Raw genomic sequence first — 16,466 nt, 5'->3', positions numbered from 1 at the left:
ATGATTCAGTGCATCATCATTGTGTTCTTTTGAGTTTCTTTTCTTTCTTAGTGTTTGCCATACACACTCTGTGTTCTACCCCGCAAACCCTAGTGTCTCTCTGGTACGTCGTTTTTCTCGACACCCTTCCTTGCCGCTAGTATGCCATCTCGTGCCCATCTCATGCTCTTTTGATCCTTATGTTCCTTGATAGGATTACTTTATGGTGCCTTCCAGCTTCTTAGAATTGAATCAAGGACATGGCTTATCCATTCCCAATTATATACATTGGTTGTGACCAGTTTGAGGCCTGTCCAGTCCCATTGGATTGTTTTAGCTAGCCCTAGAACTGCTCACTGTCCAGTCTGTGCCTGTCACATGTAGATCAGATCATTGTTCCAACCATCATCATTCTCGCACATATTCCTTGGCCAAATTTTCTACCATCAGTCCCAGCACCATCATTGATGCACCTCCATAGCATGCAAGGGTTGAGTGTGTGCAGCCTTATATCAGTGTTTTCAGATCAATGTTCGTTTTGTCCTTTTGCATTTCAGCTTTGATCTTTCTTTTCATCGTGTTCCTCTTCCATTGCACACACCCACATATATTTGACCCATCTATTCGCCCTAGAGTGTCACTATCACCTCTTCATGTATGCCCTAGAAGACTAGTTTGAGGACTTTCCTCCAGACCTCTTGAGGCACGATCCTTGATTCTTGATGATTACCACTATACTGAGGGTGTCTTTACTTCATTCTTGTATGCAAGTGATGGAACCAATAGGTTCACACTTTGAAGTGTGGGAGGTCATTCATGGTCTTGTAGGCCGGGTACATTTGGAAGGTTTGCTGCCTGTTTATTTTTGCGGGGAGGGAACAAGAGTTGATATCCTGGACTTTGGTGGAGCTTTGCAGCTCTTTTTATGCACATCGAATCAATATCATGTAGTTTCTCTGTTAACATCGTTTATTGGCATATGAGGGCGGCAAAGTTTGTTCTTTACTATGACTGCAGGCTTTGATGTGTTGCTTTATACTTGGCTTCTTATCATCCACTTTGTTTTTTTCAAAATAATGACCACTCAATGGTAGCATATGACCTTAGTTGTTTGTCCAAAAGCCTCAGAGCTTTTATTTCACACTTGCTCTCAAGTTGGTTAGTACACTCCCCAAGTTTCACTAGCCACTGAGTAGAGTCAAAAATGCAACATAGCAAAACTCAAATGGTGTAGCAAGCCAAAATAGTTATCTGCTCAACTCCTCTCAATATTTGTTGTAAGCCTTATTGAAATCAAAGTGCTGTGAAATTGATCCCCTTTTATTGCATGTTTTGTGAGAGAGTAATACTAGTATGGTGATGGATGTGTGTAATCTTGATTGTACATTAATTTGAAGGGCATATTTTGTTAACTGTTAATAGTGACAATATTAGGGAGACTTTAACTATCATGCTAACATATTCACCTTCCAATTGCAGCAAAGAAAAACAGGACAGTATTTACTGATAGTGCTTTTCGTGATCCATTTGAGCGCTATGCTGACACTTTGAGTGCAGTTGTAAGCTTTTTTCCTCATCATAATCCATTCAAACTAGAGATTGCTGGATGTGGCCGTTTCAAGTTTCCCATTCTTTCTTGCTGTCATGCATGAAATGCTGACATATTTGATTCATGTGCACAAGACAAATGGATTATTTTCATGTTTGCAAGCTCATAAATGGTGTGCAATGGTGGAAGTAAAAATGTCATCCATTTGGGCTATGTTGTTTGCTCTAGTAAGATCATAGGAGATACTTAAAAATAGATTTTGTTTGTGTTTTCTTCTATATATACAAACTATCTTGTCCTTTACAAGTTGTGTACTTGCTAGTCTATATTGTGTTACAGAGGTCTTTTAACCATGTGTAGTGTAATGCTTTGTATGCTTGAATCTTTAGTAAAAAAGGACTCTTACCCATTCAATATCTCTCAAAAGCCTTCTCTCTTGATTTGGAGAAGCTATTTTGGTGGGAGACTTCAATGTGAGGACGATGAGCAGACAGTGCACTAGCTTTGATTTTCGAAGAAGATTCTATATAGTTTAATAGAGGAGACTTCAATGTGAGAACGATGAGTAGACAGTGCACTACCTTTGATTTTTGAAGAAAATTCTATATAGTTTACCTATGATAGAGGAGGATTATGGGTTAGGAAGAGTGCTCGTGGACCATAGTATCACGAAACGGAAATAGCCATCTTGGACTGAAACAGGAATGGAGAAATGCCGTTTTGGTGCCCTACGCTGGATGGGTGGACCGGTTTTCAGTTTCACCCTGGTCTTCTACGCAACCGTCTCCTCCTCTTACTCAAGGATATTACCTTCTGCAACTCTCAACTCCTCCTCCTCCTCCACCACCACCACCACCACCACCACCACCACCACCACCACCACCACCACCACCACCACCACCACCACCTCCTTCCTTCTTTCTTTCTTTTTATTCTTTCCTCCTTGTAGGTTCTTCTCATTTCTTCTTTTTTTCTAAGTTCTTCTTCTTCTTCCACCCTCCTTTTTCTTTATTTTTTTCCCTCGTCCTCGTCCTCGTCCTTTTTCTTCAATCTTCTTTTATTTCTTAACTTCTTTGTGAATTTCTATTTGGCATTACCTTATCATGGCGCCAAATCTATCTTGGAGGCACGTCAATTCAATCAAGGGATACAAGGGTTCTCAGAGTCAGATGAGGAGATAGTGTATGGATTCTTTGAATCTGGACGAGTCATGACTTGTGGACTCTAGAGACTAGACTCATGATACCTCAAGAGTTAGGGAGTTAGTTTAGCATTGCAGTTGCTAGTTACCAGTCACCAGTGGTATTACATATGTCACATGGACATGATGATATCACGATTGTTCATTGATGTTGATAGTTATTACTCAATAGTTATTCGTACTTGATGACGATTGGATTTTGGACAGATTATTCATATTGCATAGTTACATGTATCTTGATTTTACTTATTATGCATCTTGGTTCCACTGTTCTCGCTATCAGTCTTTAGATGATTCATAAGTCATAAATTGTAATTTATTTTATTGTTTAAAGTTTTGAAAATTGTGTCTTGACTGCATTAAACTATTTTAACCATTGAGTCTTCACTCGTGACATGTGTAATGAATCATGATTTCGATCATATAACATGAAGACTCAACAGTTTTGTATAAAATTTGGATACATTTTGTTGTAGGATTGATATATTTACATATCCATGTAACAACATATTTATTGGATGTAAGAAAATGTCATTGTCCACCTTCAATCGTATTTTGAACACAGAGTTCAAGCATGTAACCTTAGCAAAGGCAAGTGAGTTCTCCAAATGTAGTATTTGATCAGAGATCAAAGAGCAACTTGCAACAACAAAGTGTCTTCAAGAGCAAAATGTGCTTCTAGAGAAGTGTCAATGTCACATGCTACAGCAACAAAGTTGTCGGAACATATACTATAGTTGGTGCTTGGCCTCAGCATTAGATCCACATAAAAAATTGTGCATCATACATGATAAAATGGACTAGCAAAAGACAGCTATCTCTAGGTTAAGGCTTTTATAAAAAAAGAGTGAAAGATCTACTCAACTACTAGTTTCTTTAATAGGCATGATTACACATGGACATGGAGAAGGTAGATATGGACATTTCACACTAGATCTATGGCCTCATGATCTTAACTTCACAATTCCCTCATTGTTGTTGGGTTTTAGGAACTTGGAGCAACTACATCTTGCATAACACGGGGCAAAAGTATCATGGTCTTGAAGACCCATTTGACACCAATTACCTTCTTATGAGAGGGACGAGACACAAGGTACTAAGTGCCATTCCTCTCAATAGCCTCCAACTTGGCTTCCATCCCTTTCTGCCAATGATTAGATTATGAAGCCTCCTTCACGGAGATAGGCTCTCTATCTTGCATAACACGGGACATCAAACAATAGTTAGAGCAAACAAGCTCCGTAGAATGTGCCTGGTGCCAGTGTGACCTTCGCGGTCCATCTTGCAGTTCTCCTTAGGGATCCCCTCGATTCGTGAATCTCGGGGCATGTCACGGGCCCAACGAGGAGGAGGTCGGGATCTTACTTCATCGCTCTTCATCTACTGAAGTTTCTAGAAGATCCATCGACGACGGAGGAGCAATAGTGAATCCGGTGTTTGGGAACTAAACTTCTCATTCAAAGAAGAGTTCTCAAGAGGCACAGGCTCTAGAGAAATAGTCACCGAGGCTCAGCGATCACCGGGATCCCCAAGAACAGGGTGGTTCTTACCCCTCTCTAGTGTTGGAACCTCCACGAATCGAACGTCACAGCTCGTGTAGACATCTCGCTTAACAAGATCATGCAATCGGTAGCCTTGAGATTGCGAGCTATAGTCCACAAACACCTGTCTTTTGGAAACCGCTTCAAATTTGTCATGTTGTGTGTCTTTGGGATGTGAACATAGGCATCACACCCAAAAACTCTGAAATAAGAAACATCTGACTTGGACCCAAAGTACGCCTCATATGGAGTCATACCAACAACAATGGAAGTAGATGAACGATTAAGGATGTGAACTGCAGTAGCCACAATCTCAACCCATAGACACTGAGGTGTCTGACGATGCTCTAGCATGGCATGGGCTATCTCGATCACACAACGATTCTTCCGCTCTAAGATGCCATTCTCTCGAGGGGTGTTTATATGGGCGAACTCTTGGTGTATACCACGATCTGCATAAAAATGAGCAAACTCATTAGAAACAAATTCTTCTCCCTTATTCGATCGTAAGGTCTTTAGCTTCTAGTTCTCCTCAAAGAGGAACCAATCCTTAAGGTTAGAGAAAGCCTTTGATTTCAGCTTCAAGAAATAGGCCCATGCCATCTTATTTTAATAATCTATAATTAGCATGAAATACAAGCTTCCTCTAAGGGACTCTGTCCTTATCGGTCCACAAAGATCGGTAGAAACAAGCTACAAGGGTGCTGAAGAATGCCTTCAAAGCCTTGCTACCACAATATTCGACAAACCTTGAACAAAGTGGCCCTTAGATGCCTTTCGAAGGTAATCATAATTGAGGTGGCCAAACCGAGCATGCCAAAGCTCGGACTGAGTTTGAGAGGTAAGAAGAAGAGAAGTCAAGGCAGAAGAAGACCACAACTTGTAGACGCTATTCTTCTTATAATTTGAAGAAACAAGCTGTCTTGAAAGTTGATCAAGAATCCGAAAAGAATCCACATCGGATTTGACCAAAAGGCCAAGGGCACAAATCTTGTGCACCGAGAGAAGATGATATCCCAAAGCTGGTATATAAAGTACCTCGCATGTATGGGCACCACCACATCTATCGGGAATAAGATGCATATTATCCCGTCCTTGCATAGGAATTGACGAATTGTCACCAATGAGAATCTGGCCATGTGAAGGCCGCAAATGAGCAACACCTGCTGAAGGAGTCATGTGCCGAGAGGCACCACTGTCAACAATCTACTTCCGAGTTTATGGGGCTGTCAACGTAGTATTAGAAGTTGTCAGGGGCGAATCCTCAACCACCTTCAAATGGAGGAAAGCAGCGGATGAGGGAGCGGCCATTGCTTCGGAATCCTTTGAAGATTTCTTATTCTTTTCCTTCTCCTTCTTCTTCTTGTCAAGGCAATCCTTCTTCCAGTGACCTGTTTTGCCACAAATGTGATAAGTAGACTTTTTATCTTTGTCATTCTTAGATTTTTCATTTTTCTTCTTCTTTGGGTCCATCCCCTTTTTTTGAGAGGATTGACCAACCAAGGTCTCAGATTTCAAGCATTGGTTCCTTTCAATTGCTCCTCTTGGTCCAAGACCGTAGGAACCAACTCTTTCCATCAAGGAGTCTCAGACTGCCTTGAAGCAATCCAGGTGGAATAAAAACCACTGAAGCAGGGCGGTAATTGTGAAAGGAGAGTTAACGCCATGTCTTTAGAAGTGATTACCTTCCCTGCGTTTTGAACCTGCATCTGAAGCTGCCTTAGCTTGTTGATATGCTCCCGTATAGAAGATGACTTGTTGACACTGATGGTCCACATCTTCACTTCCAAAGAAACCCGCTTCATGACGGTCATCCGATTGTACATCTGATCCAACTTTAGCCATATCTCCCGGGCCACTGTCAAATGCTCAATATGAGAGATAACAGCTGTAGTACATGAGAGAAAAAAAAATGAGCGAATGCGAGCATTGAGTTTATCCCAATATGCTTGAGCCTTTGCCAACTCCACCTTATCACTGGAAGAGAGTCTGGACTCTAGCCTTGGTAACAAGCTCTGCCAAATCATAGGACTCCAGAATGGCAAGCATCATGACCCGCCAGATGCCGTAGTTCTTGCTATCAAGCTTTTGGTTTGATGGAAGAGTCGGTAGGACGAGCACCTTCCGGTCCATGATCGCCTGAAACTTTGTCTCGGCCTCAGAAGACATCTTCACCTACAATGCTTGCACAAAACAAAAGAATAGCCCCCTTTGACTGTAAAAATATAGCCTGCTAGGACTATGGTTTGCTTGTCCAGCTCCTTCACCCGCTAGAGGTGATGAAAAGGTAAAATCTACACTTGAAGGCCAAACACTCAGCCTTCCTCCTCTTGGAACAGCAGCAAACAGCTGCAACTTCACCAACTTTGCTCCTTTTCCGCGTGCCCACTCTCGCTTCAACCTTGTTCCGATGGGAAGCTCTCTTGCTCGCCCTCGAACACTGGGAACACAGCCTTGTGTCACGCTGAAATCTCCTCTTTAGATGGGTTCTTCACTCAGTGAGTCCATCTTCATTGCTCTGATACCATGTCAAAGTGCAATGGTGCGGAAGCGTGGGACCAAGACTGAGAGGGCAGGGTGAACACAGAGAGAAGAGAGAGAGAAAGAGACAGAAGAACAAGAAGATCTATTGTATAAAGTATGCTGAATACAAAGGAATGCAGATATATACATGGGTGCAATCCGTATGTCTGTGTATCTCAACCTTGACAATGTCTCCCTACTGGACACCTTGAAGTCTGTTGCAATCTGCTCGATCTCTGCCTTGAAATCTGCAACTGCAAGAATGAGTGTGTGCTGGTGGCAGGCTATTTATAGCTTGAAGAAAAAGCAAAAAAAAAACTGTCAGGTCGGCCGATTGTGCTGAAATCTGGCCGATTGGACTGCCATGTGGCAGTTCGACTGCAACCTGTGTCTGACTGCTGATGTGGCACTGGCAGATAAAAACACTGCTCCACACACCAAACCACTCTCGAATGACTGCCTAGCTGGAAAACTGCATATGTACACAGCCTAACTGAGGAAAATGCCTGTCCAAGGGATGACAATCTCTAACAGTCCCACACTCTGGTAAGGATCTCAGCACCATCTCCTCAGTGGAGATGCGGAACTGGCCACAATTAGGTGGACATACATCTCCATCCATCATCAACACCCCCCCACCCCCCCAACCCCTTTTTCCCCACTGGCTTGTAGAGCCATATTCACCCACCATACTCTCCTTATGAGTAGCCGTGTATACAAGGATGCCTTCTACCATGGACTTTATGATATGATCTAGAGTCACCACTGGAGGTGCCTATGTAATATCTTACTGATCTATTACACTCTTTTGCCATAGCTAGCTTCTCCCACACTCCCCATTCTTTTTTTGCAATTGAAGTAGGGGCTGTAAACAAATACTCGAGTATACCAAAGATGAGCACAAGTGTACAACAAAACACAGAGTGCTAATGGAAGAAACTAGAGGTGAAAGGTAACTCAGAGACAATGAACACTAAGAATGAATAATAAGTAGATAGAATGCTCACTGCAGTAAGCACACTATGCAGAGTGATTACAAAACCTTGAATTCCATGCATCTTTGAAGGATTGGGGCAGAGAGATGAGATGGAGAATGTGTCATCCTGAATAGCAACATACAGTCTTTGTATGCGATCAGCAGCTGCAAAGGCAGAGTAGGGTGACAAACCTGTCCAAATCAGGCTGATCAAAGGCAACAGCAGCAGGGTGGCTTGCATAGAGTGGAGGAAACAAGGCAGTGGCCAAAAACACAGATCTGGCTGAAAATGCAGACCTGGCTGTAGTGGCAATAGCTCTTAAAGGGTCTGATGATGCTGGGTGGCAGTTGGCAGATGCAAACGCAGCCTCCTTGTTGCGAATTGGTGACTGTTTGAGATGTGGTGACAGGTGCTAGGGGGTGCCTTAGGTTGGATAAGGGCTGGCTGCAACACGAACTGAGGCATCTGCCAAGGAGGGGTGTAGACAACAATGTAGATTGGGTGCCAACTAGGTGGAGAATTCGCAAAACAAGGTTGAGATTGAGTGGAAGAGCAGCCTCCTATTTATAGATGTGGATCCTTCCAAATTAGGGTTTGGCATACGGGACAAAGATACTCTCTAGGAAAGTTTGGCAGTAACATGTTTTGGGGCTGTTTTAAAGAGCTAATTGAATGTTTTAAGTTTGTAATGTATTTTTAAAGCTCAACACCCCCCCTTGGACCCAAAAGTGGAACCCCAGATGATCTACAAAGCATAGATCATCCCATAATATTCCAAAGTGTCCCACCCTTAAGCAGCCAGGGCATTGGACAAAGGGTGCACATTGGTTGCCCATTGGCTTACCAAGACTACAAAGGTGGTGCCTATCTTAACTTGGGAGCCCAAAGGGTCACCCTAGATACGCCAAGGTATCGGACAAAGGGTGCTTATTGCTAGAGATGAGTCATCTCCTTGATTGGCATTCTCAGGCTACAGTTGCGACAATTGAATCTCTTGGGTATAGTTACACATTACTTGCCAAAATTAGGCAATTTCAGCAGTCATTGTTTAGTGGGCAGATCAGATTGGTTATAAGTAGGTGGTAGTACGGATGCATATCCCTGATTATTTTATCATTTTTGTGAGCACTCGACAACATTTTGTTGCAAGTTGGCCAATTTCTTGGCTATCTTGATTATTTTATGGCTTTATTTCATCCTATATATGGCCACTAGGTAGCATGCCCATTGTCACGAACATGCCATGATCAAGTGTATGGATTAATTCTTGCTCATGCCACATGAATCTATACCCCATGTGAACACACTCTTAACAAGACATCATCGAGCCAACCATGCAAACACACCCTTGCCATGTCATCATGAAACCTTCTAGAAGATATGCCATGTCATCGATTGCATCATTGATGATGTTATCATGGAATATTCTAGAAGATTTGTAGCCGCCCTCCGACACCTATAAATGGAGAGGCTCGCCATAGAGCTTCTCAATCTTGCCAATGCTAGTCTTGGAGCTCAAGGAGTTAAGACCTCCAAGTAAGTAGCTTCAACTTTCAGTTCTAGTTCTTGTCTAGTCATGATATCTAGTCTAGTCTTGTCTTTCATTATACTCCTGTTATCTTGTCACCTTCTAATCTCGTAGTACGAGATCTTGTCTAGTACTGTCTTGTATCTTTTTCATCCTTGGCGAGGGAGATCTTATAAGTTTGATATCTTGTATCCATACCTATGGTCTTGGGTTGTGGGATCCTTCATATCCTATCGAGTCCTGCTGTCTATACCTACGGTCTCGGGTTGTGGGATTTTCCGTATCTTGTTATCATTGTACCTTGTGCCCCTACATGGCATTATCTTATAATCATAATTCTTATAACAAATCTTGTATCTAGTCTAGTCTCTCGAGCACAGTCTAGTGCTCCCATAACAGTCTGGCAAGACTACTTTTCAGCCCTACTGAGCACCATGGAGGCGATCCTTGAAAGAATCATGGCCTCCCTTCAAAACCTCCAACAACAAATTCAAGACTTGAATAAACAACAACCGTAACTTCAAATAGAATACTCTATGCATCAAGGCCTTGCGCTTCAAGAGACGTAAGATTAGATCCGTGATTTATAGAACAACAGAGGAAGTGATCAGATGATTCAGCGTGTTTATCAATCCCCAATAAGAGAACCCAAGATCAGCATGCCTTAGAAGTTCAATGGTGATTGTTTGAAGTTCAGGGGATTCTTACAACAAGTAAAACTCTATATTTGCATGCAATCGGATAGGTATCTAGATGATACTTCCAAGGTGGGATTCATTGGGACTTTGCTTTGTGGTTAAGCTTTATCATGGTTCGCCCCAATCTTGAAAAAGAATATGCTAGTACTTCATAACTATGAGACATTTCTTTGCGAGTTCACTTCCATATTTGGAGATGTAAACATTGGTAAACTAGCAGAAACAAAATTTTGAAAGCTACAACAAGGTAACCGCCCTGCCTTTGCTTATGCATATGAATTTAAGCAATTAATCTATGACCTCGCTTGACATGAGGAGTATTTTATTAGCCAATTCGGATGGAGTCTTTGAGATGACATCAAGGACCTCATGCTTACTATGCCTGAGGCAAAAACACTATACGATTATATCATTCAAGCCATCTAGTGTGATAATAGATTGTTCGAGAGGAAGCAAGAAAAACGAGGAGAATTAAGGCCTTGCCAATGGAACCCAGTCCCAATCAGAGACCCAATCAGTGAAAAAACCAAGCTCGATTTGATTCAAATAGATAATACCAAATTCCAACCCTTGACCCCACAAGAAAAGCAAAGATGAAGAGAGAATCATCTATGTCTATATTGTGGAAACCTTGGACACATCGCCCTAAATTGCCCAAATAAGAGGGCAAGAACGCTAAGAGTTGCTACAACCATCCTTGAGTAGGAAAACGAGGATCTCTGGTTGTAAGTGAGACTGTACAATCAAACCTTGATATAAGAAAAGGTCTCTTGATCCTAGCCACACCTATGGAAACTTTCCTTGTTAAAGTCCAGATGATCTTGCTGCGAAAGACCCTTTCTCTCAAATCCCTAGTCGACTCCGAGGCCTCTGCATGTTTCATTGATGATGGTTAGCAGTTGAAGTCGTGGATGGAAGACCTCTATATCTGGAGATATTACTAAGGAAACCCGATCACTCAAGCTAACTCTTGGCGATTACAAATCTTATGTATGCTTTAATGTCATATCCAATCCCACAAATCCAATCATCCTTGGGATGCCTTGGTTAGAGAAACACAACCCATAAATTGATTGGGTTAAGAAAAAGATCACATGCTGTTAAAATCAAGGAAAGCCGGTATATCTAGGAACCAAAGCCTTTATACACACATCAAGGCAGAAACTGACCTACATGATATAGCATATACCAGCTCAAGAATCTAGTAAGGATGAGTTAAGTCAAGACTCGAGCTACCAAGCTAGTATCAAGAATTCCAAGATCTTTGAAAAAAAGAATACAGATCTCTTGCCCGAACACCAATTATATGATTGTACTATAAAACTCCATGAGGGGGCTCAACCACCTTTTGGATCTATCTATAGGCTATCCCTTGATGAACTAGTTGAACTATGCTAGAACGTTGATGAGAACTTAGCCAAGGGGTTCATTAGATACTCGAAGTCTCTTGCTGGAGTCCCAATTCTGTTCGTGAAGAAGAAAGATGGGTTGCTTCAAATGTGTGTGGATTATCAAGGACTCAACAAAATAATAGTCAAGAATCGATATACTTTGCCGTTGATACCAGAGCTCTTGGAATGCCTTGGAAAAGCCAAGATCCTCACAAAGATTGATCTACGAGGGGTTTACGATCTTGTACGGATCAGAGGAGACGAATGGAAGATAGTGTTCCACACAAGGTAGGGTCACTTTAAGTATGTTGTTATGCCATTCGATCTCACCAATGCTCTTGCAGTGTTTCAACGTATGATGAATGATATCTTCCGAGAGCATCTAGATGATTTTATAGTTATATACTTGGATGATATCTTGATATTCTCAAAAGATCCAAAGGAGCATGAGCACCATATAAAACTAATTTTGGAAAAGCTCAGAGGAGGACTATATGCAAAACTAGAGAAGTATTTCTTCCATTAGACAGAAGTGGAATTCTTGGGGTACAATGTCTCCCAGAGAGGAATCTTCATGGATCCCAAGAAGATCGAGACTATTCTTAACTGGCACATATCCACGTGTTCGCGATGTCCAATGTTTCCTTGGCTTTGCCAACTTCTACAGGATATTTATAAAGGATTACTCAAAGATAGTCACACCACTCACCAGATATACAAGAAACTCAAAGTTTTCATGGACCCCAGAAGCGGAGAAGGCCTTCCGGACCCTGAAGACCGCTTTCACCACTGCCCCAATCCTAGTCCACCTAGATCCTACCAAGCCATTTTTCTTCGAGACCGATGCATCAAACTATGTCTTAAGAGTCATGTTGTCTCAGCATGGATGACAAAGAACTCCTTGCCATTGTAGATGCCTTTGATACTTGGCATCATCATCTAGAGGGTGCAGCCCACAAAGTTATCGTCTATACAGGTCACAAAAATCTAGAATACTTTATGACAACTCGCATTCTTAATTGAAGACTATCCCACTCGAGTAACTTCTTACCTAGGTTTGACTTTGTTATCACCTATTGCCCAAGACGTGAGCAATGCCAATCAGATGCTTTGTCAAGAAGATCCTACCTGGCACCTAAGAAGGGAGAAGAAGCTTTTGATCAACAATGAGCAATACTCAAGCAAGAGTACCTCCAACTAGCAGCCATTTCTAGTTGTCACCAAGATGACTCCACCTTGATCCAGTTAATCCATGAAGCCGTGCTGCATGATGATTTGGGTAATAATGTTAGGAGAAAAAATCAAGAGGGAAAAGGAAATGAAGTTTGCGAGTTTTAGGAAACTAATGGATTATTATACTATAAGGATCTACTTTATATCCCTCCAGGACCGAGACTCCAGGTACTCCAATAACGCCTTGATACCCCAATAGCAGGACACTTTGGAGTTAATAAGACCTTAGAGCTTATTTCAAGAGTTTTTTGGTGGCTCCAAATGTGGAAATAAGTTAAGGAATATATAAAATCATGCGATACTATATAAAATCATGCGATACTTGCAACAAGGCCAATGTACCTCGTCATAAATCACATGGCCTCTTGCAACCCCCCTTGCCCATTTTAGCGCGACTCTAGTCTTCTCCATCCATGGATTTAATAAGATCTTTCCAAATCAGACAAATATGACTCTATTCTTGTTGTGGTAGATAGGTTCACAAAAATGACACATTTCATCCCTACCACCAAGTCCATTATAGGCGTAGGTACCACTAGAACTCTTCCTCATATACATTTTCAGATTACATGGACTCCCAAATGACATCATTAGCGATTGGGGTCCCCAATTTATATCTAGTTTTTGGAAGAGCCTTCGCAACCTTCGTGGAGTCCAAGTTAAGTTATCCATAGCCAGTCATCCACAGACTGATGGTCAAAGAGAATGGGTAAATCAAGTCCTGGAACAATATCTCCATTGCACTATCAACTACCATTAGAATGATTGGTTTGAGCTCTTGTCCTTTGCAGAGTTTTCTTATAATAATAGTATCCATACATCTACCAAGAAAACTCCTTTCTTTGCAAACTATGTCTAGCATCCAAGGATGGATGTACATCTCTCCAACCAAGTAAAGAACCTTTCCGCCCAAGATAAAGCTCAACACCTAGTAGATATACACCAAGAACTGAGGCAACAAATCCAAAAGGCTCAGAATCAGTATAAGCACTATGTGGACCAGCATTATCTCTAACATCCAGCATACTAAGTCGGCGATAAAGTATGGTTACTCAGGCATAACCTCTAGACAACAAGGCCTTCCACCAAGCTAGACCACGAGAGATTTGGGCCCTTCACTATCATAGCCTAGATCAACCCAGTTGCTTACTGACTCCAACTCCTGAGCACCATGAAGATCCACCCAGTCTTCCATGTTTCCTTGCTTAAGCCATACTATAGCTCACCATTGAGGGGGGAGAGATCTAATCCCCCACTACTTGTATAGATTGAAGATCATGAAGAAATTGAGGTCAAACGTGTCTTAGACTCAAGGATCTCGTGAGATCGGTTGGAGTACCTTGTTCATTGGAAAGGATATGACATCAATGATCGCACTTAGGAACTTGTAGAATATCTCCAAAGAGCACCTCTCAAAGTTGAAGGATTTCACAAGAGGAATCCAATGAAACTTAGACCAAAGCACCAAGCCGCTCCTCGTGGAACTCATTGCTAGAGGAGGGGGTGATGTCACGGACATGCCATGACCAAGTGAATGGATTAATTCTTGCTTATTCCATATGAATCCACACTCCATGTGAACGTACCCTTAACAAGATATCCTCGAACAGCTAGCCATGCGAACCCACCCTTGCCATGTCATCATAAAACCTTCTAGAAGATATGCATGTCATTACGTACATCATAGATGATGTCATGATGGAACATTCTAGGAAATCTTTATTCTCCCTCCAACATCTATAAAAGGAGGGGCTCGCCATAGAGCTCCTCAATCTTACCAATGCCAGTCTTGGGAGCTTAACGAGTCGAGACTTTCAAGTAAGTAACTTCGAGTTCCAGTTCTAGTTCTTGTCTAGTCATGGTATCTAGTCTTGCCTTGTCTTCCATTATACTCCTGCTGTCTTATCACCTTGTAATCTTGTAGTACGAGATCTTGTCTAGTACTCTCTTGTATCTTGTTCATCCTCGTTGAGAGAGATCTTGTAATTCTAATATCTTGTATCCATACCTACGGTCCCGGGTTGTGGGATTTGTAACTAGCCTTCCTTTTGTGGATGGGTGGTAAATCCTTGATTATAACTTAATTACAGTAGCAAACAATTAATGCAAATCTGAAAATACAAATTTACCTACTGATCTTGGACAATGCACTCCCGATTGCCCCCAAAATTGGTGGCCCTTTCGGTATTTCTTTAGCTTTATTGAAGAAAAAGTTGATTTACAATGGGATTCTCCCAATCCCCTTCACAATCCAAACTCCCCTTGCTGTCCAAAGTGACTAGCAAGTCTTCAATCTATTTTGCCCTTTGATTCGGGCACTTAATTGGCCTTCACCCACTCATAGACGATGGAAATGCTCCAAATTCAATGGTTGGCTAGTCCTCCACCTGAATTTAGCTGAAATTCATCTTCAGCCTTGTTGAATCCAAGTTTTGGAGCTTTCAATTTTTAGCATGCTTCCCAAGGCTATTGCTAAACCCAATTTGTGCTGTAAATTAGGGTTTACAGCAGAGAAATTTGCAATTTCTCAGCCTCCAAGGGTCCAAATACTGAGATCTTCGGAGCGAGACTATGAAATGATTGGGAGATGAGAGTGAAAGCTGTAGAGAGAGAAAATTCAGAGTTTTGTTTCGAAGAATGATTGAAAACCAGTCAAATGCAGCTGCTGCCCTGCCACAACAGCTTGTAGATGCGAAGAACTGAAGAAAATCAGTCATTTACTGTTGCTGCCTTGTCTCAACAGCCTGTAGATGTTGTGACTTGCTGTTGATTGGTCTTCTTCTACCCTTGGCTGTCTCAGAAGGTCCTCCAATGGCTGCAAATCAGACCAGCAGCCTTTCCTCCTCTCTCTCTTACAGGCTGAATCATAAAAAGTCTCTCTCGAGCCTCTAAAGACGTTTTCCAATCTTTCATGGGCAATTTTGATACGTGGCAGCCTTCCCAAATGGGTTTTCCAGCATTTTTAATAATTAAATATTAATTTTCAGTCTTTAAGTACTGAAAATTAATCTAATATTTATTTCGATGCTCTGAAAAATAATCTGATTGGCCAATAATTAAATTGGCTAGGCAACTTCCATTCTCGAGTGTCTTTGTACCATCTTTGATCATTAGATTGGCGTTAGGTACCATTAAACGCCACTTCTTTAGTGTCATCAACTGACACTTATGGCCAAATGAATGACCTAGGCCAACAACTGACACTAGATACCACTAAGTACCTGTGCGACTTAACTTATAGCAACTTTTGCCTTTGACATCCTGTGATTTCTTCGGGTCTCGGGCTCGTAAATTTACTTTAATCCCAATTGCACCTCACATGTGCAACATTTACTTAATCATGTGATTGAAAATTAATCCACATGTTAAGTGAGGTTTCAAAATAACATGTCCTCATGACAACCCTCCCCCTTGAAATCGTTGCAATCGTCCTCGATTGCATTGCCAAATGCATCAAAAGCAAAGTACTATACTGGAATTTCCATAGGGCATCATAGTCAACACAACATTGCGCACTGCTGTTCAACCATTCCATATGCCCAACATATGCTGAAAATTACCAGCCAAGATAACATAGCATAAGACTCACACAGAATCTTAAAAACATTGCTATGTGACATGTCCATGGCTCATGAACTCAACTCATCTGGCAAAACCAAACCATAGTATAGTGAAAACTAAGCATAAACCATGGTGAAAACATCAATGGCATCATAACATGTGCTGTTGTTCATGGAACTAGATGTAAACCATTGAAAGCTGAGCATATTTTGATCACAAACTGATCACTTGCTGATGTGAGAACTGATCACAAACTGCTGCAAATGTGACCCCAAACTGATCACA

The 16,466-nt window shown here is 41.7% G+C and overlaps 1 protein-coding gene across 2 annotated transcripts in view; it reads left to right on the top strand.

The window, feature by feature from the left end:
- LOC148039493 (Translin family protein) overlaps positions 1 to 16,466 on the top strand; it is a 100,497-nt gene that overhangs the window by 24,457 nt on the left and 59,574 nt on the right. For both annotated transcript variants that reach the window (XM_087691210.1, XM_087691199.1), the window contains exon 2: positions 1,459 to 1,538. In XM_087691210.1, coding sequence (XP_087547336.1) covers positions 1,459 to 1,538 — 80 coding nt within the window. The remainder of the gene's footprint in view (positions 1 to 1,458; positions 1,539 to 16,466) is intronic.

The sequence above is a fragment of the Lygodium microphyllum genome, chromosome 2 (assembly GCF_053477565.2).
Source record: "Lygodium microphyllum isolate KBCC chromosome 2, Lygodium_microphyllum_v1.1.10, whole genome shotgun sequence".
In the NCBI taxonomy this organism is placed as follows: domain Eukaryota; kingdom Viridiplantae; phylum Streptophyta; class Polypodiopsida; order Schizaeales; family Lygodiaceae; genus Lygodium; species Lygodium microphyllum.
The sequence above is the reverse complement of the archived record's forward strand: the minus strand, read 5'-3'. Positions and strand labels throughout refer to the sequence as shown.